Source organism: Pistacia vera, unplaced genomic scaffold, assembly GCF_008641045.1.
Source record: "Pistacia vera cultivar Batoury unplaced genomic scaffold, PisVer_v2 Contig363, whole genome shotgun sequence".
Taxonomy (NCBI): domain Eukaryota; kingdom Viridiplantae; phylum Streptophyta; class Magnoliopsida; order Sapindales; family Anacardiaceae; genus Pistacia; species Pistacia vera.
Window position 1 is genome coordinate 140,372 of NW_022196183.1, and position 9,584 is coordinate 149,955.

The 9,584-nt window shown below is 38.1% G+C and overlaps 1 protein-coding gene and 2 pseudogenes across 1 annotated transcript; 2 read left to right on the forward strand and 1 right to left on the reverse strand.

Moving 5' to 3' along the window:
- Positions 1-1,291: 1,291 nt before the first annotated feature.
- Positions 1,292-4,128, forward strand: LOC116140100 (tetratricopeptide repeat protein 33). The gene is made up of 5 exons (XM_031425737.1): positions 1,292-1,597; positions 2,317-2,455; positions 2,844-2,875; positions 3,802-3,888; positions 3,994-4,128. Exons 1-5 carry the CDS (start codon positions 1,403-1,405, stop codon positions 4,126-4,128), a joined length of 588 nt encoding a protein of 195 aa, XP_031281597.1. The 5' UTR covers positions 1,292-1,402.
- A 906-nt stretch (positions 4,129-5,034) lies between these two features.
- On the forward strand, positions 5,035-6,725 carry LOC116140114 (annotated as a pseudogene).
- Positions 6,726-8,131: 1,406 nt separating this feature from the next.
- On the reverse strand, positions 8,132-9,352 carry LOC116140116 (annotated as a pseudogene).
- Between the last annotated feature and the right edge of the window lie 232 nt (positions 9,353-9,584).

Here is a 9,584-nt window from a genome sequence, read left to right on the forward strand (position 1 = left end):
CACCCCGCAATTGCGAGCAGTTGCATCACCCCCCCCTCTCCCCGCCATTCGCCGCCACCTCCGTCCTCCTCATCGTCCCCCACTAGTCACTCCCCGTCATCTCGCACCCCCACCCCTGCCTTTGTCACCGCTATTTATAGAAGTTTGTGTTTGACGGTTGAAAGTTGATTGTTTTGTTGATTTTGTAAAGTTTGATTTGGTTTTGAAGTGTTGTTTTTTATTTCTACTTTGTGGAAGATTTGGGCGATCTCCGCGATATTCAACCACTTCATATAGGTACCTTGCCAAGCCACCCACCACCCGTTCGACAAAAAACCCCACCCAACGCCCACTGTGCGAGCACCCAGCTTGCCCTGTGCATCTGAGACCTCTTTTATTGTGTTGGCAGCCATTCTACCTTCAATATAGTTATAATAGAAACTAAAATCAAGTGTCATTTGAAAACTTGGCCTAAAATTGAAAGGAAATCGGACTCAGTTGCACATGATGTATTAGAAAAAACATAAAGTCAAAGCATTGATGGGTCATACTGTATTTTACATGAAAATAATTTATAAATTTGTCTCCCTTTATGACCAAATGCAATCAACAACATAGCAACCAAGACAAATTGTTAATAAAACATCACTTCTGAACATATAAATGCTATTAAGCTCGCAAAACTAAAGCTTATGGATGCAACTCAGATCGCATTTGAATTCAAAGCTTAAATTTTTCCAGTCCACAGGTTCCATCAAGTCCTAGAATTTGTAATAAGTTCAAATAGATGTTGTGTTTTTTTGAGTTTGTGAAAAAAAAAATTTGTATATAATTTTTTGTTAAATTCTAGTAACACATTATTTTTAATAAAAAATATTGGAGGGATAAATTGGTAATTTATATTTGTATATAGTTGAGGGCATATTAATAATTCATATTTAAAAAGTGAGTATATTGGTAATTGAATCTCTTGAAATGACATAAAAATATATTAAATCAAATAGAAAAAAATATTTTAGTCTTTACAACTAAATAATAACAGATTTTTCTAACGGAACGATGGGTGGGAATGTATCGTTTCGCCAAACCTTGAGTGGGAAAACGCCGTTCTCCCAAGATGGAAGATCTCAATCATTGAAAATTATTATTATTATTATCTAGTTTGTATATCAATCAATGGCATATAATGGTAAAAATGGTGAGTTAAAAATAATTTCCCTTTAATCAAAAAAAAAAAAAAAAAAAGAGGGGGTAAATTAGGTCCATATGTAGAATTAAGTTGGGCTTATCAACCCCTGGGCCCAATTATAAAAAAATTGGACCTTATGAAAAACCATATGCCGACCGACAAGAAGTTCTAAATTCTGATTTTACAACCACCTCGGCTCCGGAGAACCTGAGAAAGTTAGCAGACCAAAAAAGGATGAAACTAACGTGGAACAAGAACAAGAACAACAAGAAGCGGCCATTAACACAATTTTCTAACCTCCCTTTCGACCAAGACGACAGCGGTGCTGATCAAGACCTTCAAAAGGACGGTGATAGTGAGCCTCGAGAGCCTTTGAACACCAAACAACTTGCCGAATCATTTCAATCCCAGGGCAATAAGCTTGCCGAGGTTTACTCCTTTATCCATTTCTTTAATGGTGTTTTTTGTTTAAAGTTTATATTTTGTTGTGTGTTTTCTGATGAATACGTGTTGGTAAATGAAAATTTTATACTTTAGTTTTGTATGCTTGGTTTGTTTAAATTCAACTAAATTCTGATGCTTGTCGAGAAATTTTAAAATCATGTAATGCTGTGTTTACATGAATGGTTACTGGGTATGTCCCGTTGCTGCTAATTTCTTAATTGATTGAATTCAAAATTTTAAAGGGAAGGGCATATCTCGAGGAACAACTGAACAAGCTAGCAGAGTACCGTTTAAATTTTATGGATATACAGTTAAGTAAGGGAATAAGATACTAAGAAGAAGATTTTTAGTGGTTTGGGTGAATGGATACTTGCCTCATAAGGTCAATCTTCGTTGTTTGGTATTTCTTAATCATATTCACTTTTTGCGACTTAATTTGTGGGACAACCTTAGATGGCTGTTAAATTTGTTTCATTTTAGTGTCTGAATAATGAGATCTTGTCATGCATATTTAAGGGATTTCGTGTGAAATGCTTTAGAAAGTTAGAGGGTAAGTCCCTCCCATCTTTCAGTGCTTGTTAGTTGATATGTATATGGCAATTGTTTGTGATAGCACTAAATAACAGCAGTCTTACTTCATGTCATTGTACTTTCTTATCTACATGCTTGACTAACTTCATCAACGTGGCACATTTGTTTTGAAGGATGGGAAATATCGGGAAGCACTTGGGAAATGGGAGGCTGCTCTTAATTTGATGCCTGAAAATGCAGTTTTGCACGAACAAAAGGCACAAGTTTTGCTTGAAATTGGGGATGCGTGGAATGCGTTGAAGGCAGCAACTCGTAAGACTGAGTTCACATTCCCCCTCTGTTTATTTTATATAATTCTTATATAAAATTTAGCATGTCCGTAAAAAAAGTATAAGCTTAAATGTACCTAATGTGTAATTGTTCTATCATAATTGACAGCAGATGCGTGTAGTAGGCCATCATTCGAACACTTTTTTCCTTAAGCTCCTTTTATTGTCTTATATTTTGAAACAGGTCATTTTTTTTTTCTTCTTTTTGTTTACATTTCGATCAAAAGCAAGCTAGGAATTTACAAGTGCAATATGTCCAGTAAAACTATGTTTGCACCTTTAGGTTCTTTGGTGCTGAGTTTTATGCTTTGGGAGTTTGCAAGTATTTTTCGCCGATATACTGTTTACAAATCTTACATTGAACTTGACAGGAGCCACTGAATTGGAACCATCATGGGCTGAGGTATTTTGAGCTTTCTGACTTTGCTTGCTTCTTACATATAGAATTCTTGTATTATTAAGCAACAATAGCTCATTTTCCTTTAAACTAAATTTGATCCTTGTTACTAATTTCCTACTAGATACTTCTTTTATGGTGTTTAATTCTTAAAGGACTTTATTATCTGTCATGATTTTGCAGAAATTGAGCTGATTATCTAATGTAATCTAAAACATTTGACATTTTAAAGATTTCCTACCAAGCCATATGAAGCTAATAGAAAAATGCAGATGCTCTTGCTTTTTAAAGAACTGACTTTGATGCATGGGATTTGGTAATTCTTATCAGTAGCATCATTGTTACCTTGTGCTACCCCTGAAACCACTGATTAGAGTTGCTAATTTTGTTTATCCCTGAGTAACATTCTAATAAATTTTAATCATCAAACAATACGATTGACATAGAAGAGAAGTTATGAGAAGCTTCATATATTTTACTTTTAGATCTATATAACGTACAACCTTCAAACTTGTAGTTTTTTCACATTGAGTTCATTGTGCACTGCACTTGAGTACAATTTGTTCCTCATTTCACTGGTAAATTTGTTGTTTTCACTGTTAGATAGATCAGTAGTAAAAACTAAATGTTAAGAAGCCCTTGTGTAGGCATGATCATTTCTCTGCTTCCATAGATGCTGCTGTTAAAGGACCATTATGGCCCATAAATAGTTTGTACACCAATGCTACTGATTCAAATACTGCCAAACCATAAAGTTTCACGAGTCATGTCATTTAGAACTAGCTAGTTTTTGAATCAACCAAAAAAGCTCCTAGGTTTAGGTTTGATTGTTGAAGTTTTTCATGTAATCAACATTAAGTTTCCAGCAAATGATAGTGAACTCCAATTAGATGTTTATTTTGCTAATATCTCACGGAGGTGGTTTCTTTCAGGCATGGATCACCCTTGGCAGAGCACAATTAAACTTCGGGGAGCCTGATAGTGCAATGGAAAGCTTTGACAAAGCATTAGCTATGAAGGTATGCCGATATTATGTTTCTGTAAACTTTGCCCTCAAGTTTTAGGAATGTTAACTGAATGACAGTATAACTTTTGGTGCAACTTTCTTTTCTCCCCTTGTACAGCCTGATTCTGAGGAGGCTCGAGATGACAGAAAGACAGCATTTCATCTTGTAAAGAGAAGAAAGCAGCTACATTTATCAGGCTTGGATTCTGATACAAACCGTTTTGTGGTTGGTGACAAGACTGGAACATCCTAAAGGCCTACAAGAAGTGAGTTTTTGTTTGTTGATATGAGAGAGAGTAGGATAACCGTACGTTAGTGATAAACATTGCCTTGAAAATATTTTTGCCCAGGAAGGCATTGTTGTCAGCCGAAATCTTTGGATGAAATATTTTCATGTAAAATATCATATGCCTTTTTTTTTTTTTTTAAAATACAAATTGGACAAAAACTCTTCATGAGCCTGTATATTGTTTAACAAGTTGTGCGAAGTTGTAGCTGTGCAATACCTTCATGCCATTATGTTGTATACTTTTTTCTTTTGTTACTAAACAATCGGCATTAGTTAAAGAATGTATAGTTAATAGGTCTTGACAAATCAGTTAGAGAAGGCCAATTTCCTTGCTACTTCATGGCCTAAGAATTACAACATTTCGAGATTTATGGAGCAAAAGGACAAAACTATGGACACTTGAGCAATTAACTCATCCATCAAAACAAATTCCCGAAGGTCTCGATTCAACTCAATCCATAGCATTAACAATTTCTCCATGTAGGAACTTCTGAATCTGCCCAGTTGAACTCTCTTAACTGAACGTGCCATTAATTAGTATTAAGTATGGAAGAAGCAAAACTCAGTTTGGTTGCATTACAAAGAATTAACCTTAACACAGCAGCGATACTCGAGAAGCCAACGACAATTTTATTTTCTACTTTTTTCCTTGTAGAAATTATTCAAAGCCAACATGTGATTCATTCACATTCGGTCACTTTCAATTTCGAAAGAGTGTTGTCTTATAGTACAACTTGCAAGTCGAATCATAAATTATTTAACATTCAGAGCAAATAATTGATGTGAACCGTAATCATATCAGTAATAATATATGGTCACCAATTAAATAAAATAGTTAAATTAATAAACCTTATACCAACGCATAAACATTTCTCTTCTGCTTCCTGTAATTCATATAATCCTTTCAACGATTCACCCAATTCAAACCTTACAATCAATGGATCAACTAAACCCTAAACCTGTAAACTCTTCTCCTCTCACCCCAATAGGATTTCTTGAAAGAGCAGCAACTGTCTATGGCGATTGCCCTTCCCTTGTCTTCAACACCACCACCTACACTTGGTCACAGACCCATCGTCGATGCCTCCAACTCGCATCATCACTCTCATCTAACGGTATCAAGACTGGCCACGTCGTCTCTGTTGTGGCACCAAACATTCCAGCCATGTACGAACTCCACTTTGCGGTCCCCATGTCTGGTGCCATCCTCAACAACATCAACACAAGGCTCGATGCCCGCACCGTATCATTGCTCCTGCAACATAGCGAATCTAAACTCGTCTTTGTTGATCAGCACCTGAGCTCTCTTATCCTTAAAGCTCTCTCTTTGTTCCCACCTAATATCGAAACCCCGAGGCTCGTCCTCATCACCGATGATGATGATGATGACACGTCATCATTACCAACCGCTGAATTCATCGACACTTACGAAAACATGGTAAAAGAGGGTAATCCTGACTTCAGGTGGGTCCGTCCCAAGAGTGAATGGGACCCAGTAGTTTTAAACTACACATCTGGCACAACCTCGGCTCCTAAGGGAGCGGTGCACTGCCACAGGGGACTCTTCATCGTCGTCGTTACTTCACTAATCGATTGGGCGGTTCCCGAATCAGCCCTTTTTTGTGGACCTTACCTATGTTTCATGCAAACGGTTGGTGCTTCCCTTGGGGCATGGCTGCCGTCGGTGCAACGAATGTTTGCCTCCGAAAATTAGACGTGTCCACCATCTACGGCTTGATTAAACAACACGGTGTGACCCACATGTGTGGTGCACCTGTGGTTCTCAACATGCTATCAAATCCATCAGAGGCTGAACCTCTTCAACATCCGGTCCACATTCTAACGGTGGTGCTCCGCCGCCAGCACCGGTGCTGTCTCGAATCGAGTCACTCTGTCATCGTGATCATGTTGCGGGTTGACTGGGGAGCCGGTGTCGTTTTGTCATGTGGATGGAAACAACAATGGAACAAATTACCTACAAATGAGAGGTCAAAGTTAAAGGCAAGACAAGGAGTTGGGACAATCGGAGAGTCAACTGGAGTGGTGGATCTGAATTCAGGAGAAGTGTGAAACGAGATGGGTTGACTCGCGGGGAGAAGTTTTGCGAGGAGGATCCATCATGTTAGGTTATCTCCAAGACACGAAAAGTACATCCAATGTTTAAAAGATGATGGTTGGTTTTACCTGGAGATGTGGCGGTGATGCATCTGATGGTTATGTAGAGATCAAAGATCGATCAAGGATGTGATTATAAGTGGTGGAGAGAAGATAAGCAGCACGGAGTCGAGTCGACTTTGTATTCTCATCTATGATTATGAAGCCGCTGTGGTGGCCAACCACACCGCTTTGGCGGAACTCCATGTGGTTTGTGTGTTTGAAGAGTGAGTTGACTCAGAAACCTACGGAGAAAGAGATAATAGAGTTTTGTAGGGCTCGGTTGCGCATTACTCGGTACCCAAGACTGTAATTTTTAAGGATGAGTACCAAAAACCGCAACTGGGAAGATTCAGCAATTTGTTCTAAGGGAAATTGCAAAGTCGATGTTGTATTCACGTATGTAGTAAGTAAAGCTCTGCACTAATAAATAAATTGCTTTCTCATCATTCTGAACCACGGTATAGCCGTTTCAATTTTAATTTTCTTTAATTATAAATCGAAATATTATGAATATCGTGAATTATGGAAGTTGGTATCGTGGAATTACGATAGTTTTGAGACATTGACTTCTGGGGAAACGGCAGGATCTACATATATTGCTACTTAATTCAAAGTCCATGCATAAGGAAGAAAGGCTGTTGCCGTAATTAAGGGGCTACTAGATTCTTGGTGTACTTAATTTTTAATCTTTGAAAGCGAAGTGCAAGAAGTTATTGAAATTGAATATAAATGTTCATGGCTAAGTCCCCACATTAAAACTTGTTTTTTGTTGGTTGCAAATCCAAAGTCCTATTGAAAGGATGTAATACCATTAACAAATAAGCGTATTGGGGTTATCCTAAAAAATGATTTATTGGTGAAAGTAATTCGATGGAGTTTTTGTTAAGTAATCTATATAGGAGTATTATATTAGACATAATGACAAAGGAGATTATGAAGAAACCCTTATACAGATTTTTTTTTTCTTTTCTGGAATCAAGGGAAAAAAATAAGGTAAATGGATATTAATACCAAACCATGGTGAGGCCTCGGGAATACCAACAAAAAAGATAAAAAGTAAATCTTACCTTTAACTAGGCCCTTTTCATAAAACCCTGAGACATTTCTAACGGACCTGTAGTGAAAGTATCCCAAACAGAAGTAGTGAATTAGGATTATCATGGGTATTACTTAAAATGTCTCACTGAATTATTAATAGGGTCATACTGAAATGATTTATTTAACTGTCAATTTTAGAGTATTAAGAAATTATAAAACACGTAAACTAATCTGGATACTCCAGTCTCAAAAAAAAAAAAAGGTATCCAAAACATTATTTCAACCTTTTTTTTTTTGTTTTTTATCATGACAATTTGGAAATTGGACCTAATCAAGTGGTTCAAATTTTTTACAAGAAGGCAAACCAAATCACATTCAAAATTAAACTTGAAAGTTCCGAAATAATTAAGATACGTTTCCAAATTCAGCAAACACAAAAGGCCACTGCCATTTGATTACAGGAGTGGTACTGGAAAGCAGATGATAAATAATTCACAATTTCTCCGAAAATAATGTACCATGCTTGCATGGCTTCTTACGTGAATAAATAACCTATCATCATAAAACTTTAAGTGAAGGGTGTCACGTTTTGGGTTATTAATTCCTAAATACGTGAAATAAACATTTTCTTGCCATTTCTCTGAGCACAAATTTCTTAATTTTCCTGTAGCGGTCTTAGGAAGCTTTCTCTGAAGACGACAGTCTTGGAAAATGTAGTGCGGCAACCTCGCCTGAAAAGTCTATTATCTCTCCAGTAAGTACTTGCAAGAAGTCATTCTAAACATACAAAAGCGCATGGCGTCTCCTGCCAAAACGGGTCCGGTCGAGCCACCACGGCTGCTTCATTAATCATAGGATGAGAATACAATACGGATTCAACCTGAGCACTGCTTATGTTTCTCCCACACTTATAATACATCCTTTGATCGATCTTTGATCTCTACATACCATCGGATGCATTACAGCCACATCTCCAGTATAAAACCAACCTATCTTTCATGCATTTGGATGTAGTTTGGATCTTTAAGATAGCCTAACATGAGAGACCCTCTCGTAAAACGAGCTCGCCACCAGCTAACCCATCTCGTTAACACTTACCACGATTCTAAAAAGGACAGGCGCTGGTGGTGGAGCGCCGCCAGTAAGAATGTGGACAGGATGTGCAATACGTTCAGCATTCCGATATTGTTTGATAGCATATTGAGCACTACCGGTGCACCACACATGTATGTCACTTATGTTTTTTAATCAAAGTGTATATCGTTGACACATCAATTTACGGAGGCAAATGTTGGTTGCACCGACGGCAGCCATACCCCAAGTATAGCACCATCCGTTGCCATGAAACATTGGCAGGGTCACAAGTAGACTGGCTGATTCGATACTGACCAATCAATAAGTGAATTAATGGTGGCAACGAACGGCCCTTGTGAGAAAGGACCACACCTTTCGGAGAAGAAGTTGTGCCAGATGTGTAGTTTAAAACCAAGGGTCCCATTCACTCTTTGGCTCAATCCACTTGAACTCAGAATTACCCTTTTTACCATGTTTTCATAAGTATCATGAAACCAATTAGGGTTAGCTGAGGTGTCTTCATCATTCACAGAACAAGACGGGGGTTTCAGTATTAGGCGGGAACAAAGAGACGGCTTCCAGGATGGAGAGCTGAAAATGTGGTCAACAAAGACGAGCTTTGACTCGCTATGTTGCAGAGTGATGATACGGTGGGGCGTCAGCCTTGTGTTAATGGTGTTAAGGATGGCTCCAGACATGGGGACTGCGAAGTGGAGCTCGTACATAGGTGGAATGTTGGGGGCCACAACGGATACCACGTGGCCAGTCTTGATACCGAGAGATGAAAGTGATGATGCCAGTTGGAGGCATCGACGGTAGGTCTGTGTCCACGTGTAGGTGGTGTGTTGTAGACAAGTGAAGGGTAATCACCATAAACAGTTGCAGCTCTTGCCAGGAAGGTTACAGGGGTGAGAGGGCAAGAGTTTACAAGAATGGTTCAGTTGGTCCATTGATTTTCCAAGAATAAGAAACAGAGGGAAGATACCAACGTTAATTAATCAAGTGAATATCACTCTTATAAACTTGTAATACAATTATCATTTTCAAACTTACTTATAGATATGGTATATTATATTCCATGATTGGGTGTTTGGTGAGTCACGTGAGTGTTGATTGTTAGTTGTTTTCCTAAATCAAATTTCAAATGAGTC

Excerpts from the sequence above, each read along its gene's own strand:
- LOC116140100 (XM_031425737.1), top strand. The coding sequence starts at position 1,403 with ATGAAACTAACGTGGAACAAGAACAAGAACAACAAGAAGCGGCCATTA. Across the intron at positions 1,598-2,316 it reads AGGGCAATAAGCTTGCCGAG|GATGGGAAATATCGGGAAGC; the intron begins GTTTACTCCTTT and ends TTTGTTTTGAAG. Across the intron at positions 2,876-3,801 it reads TGGAACCATCATGGGCTGAG|GCATGGATCACCCTTGGCAG; the intron begins GTATTTTGAGCT and ends GGTTTCTTTCAG.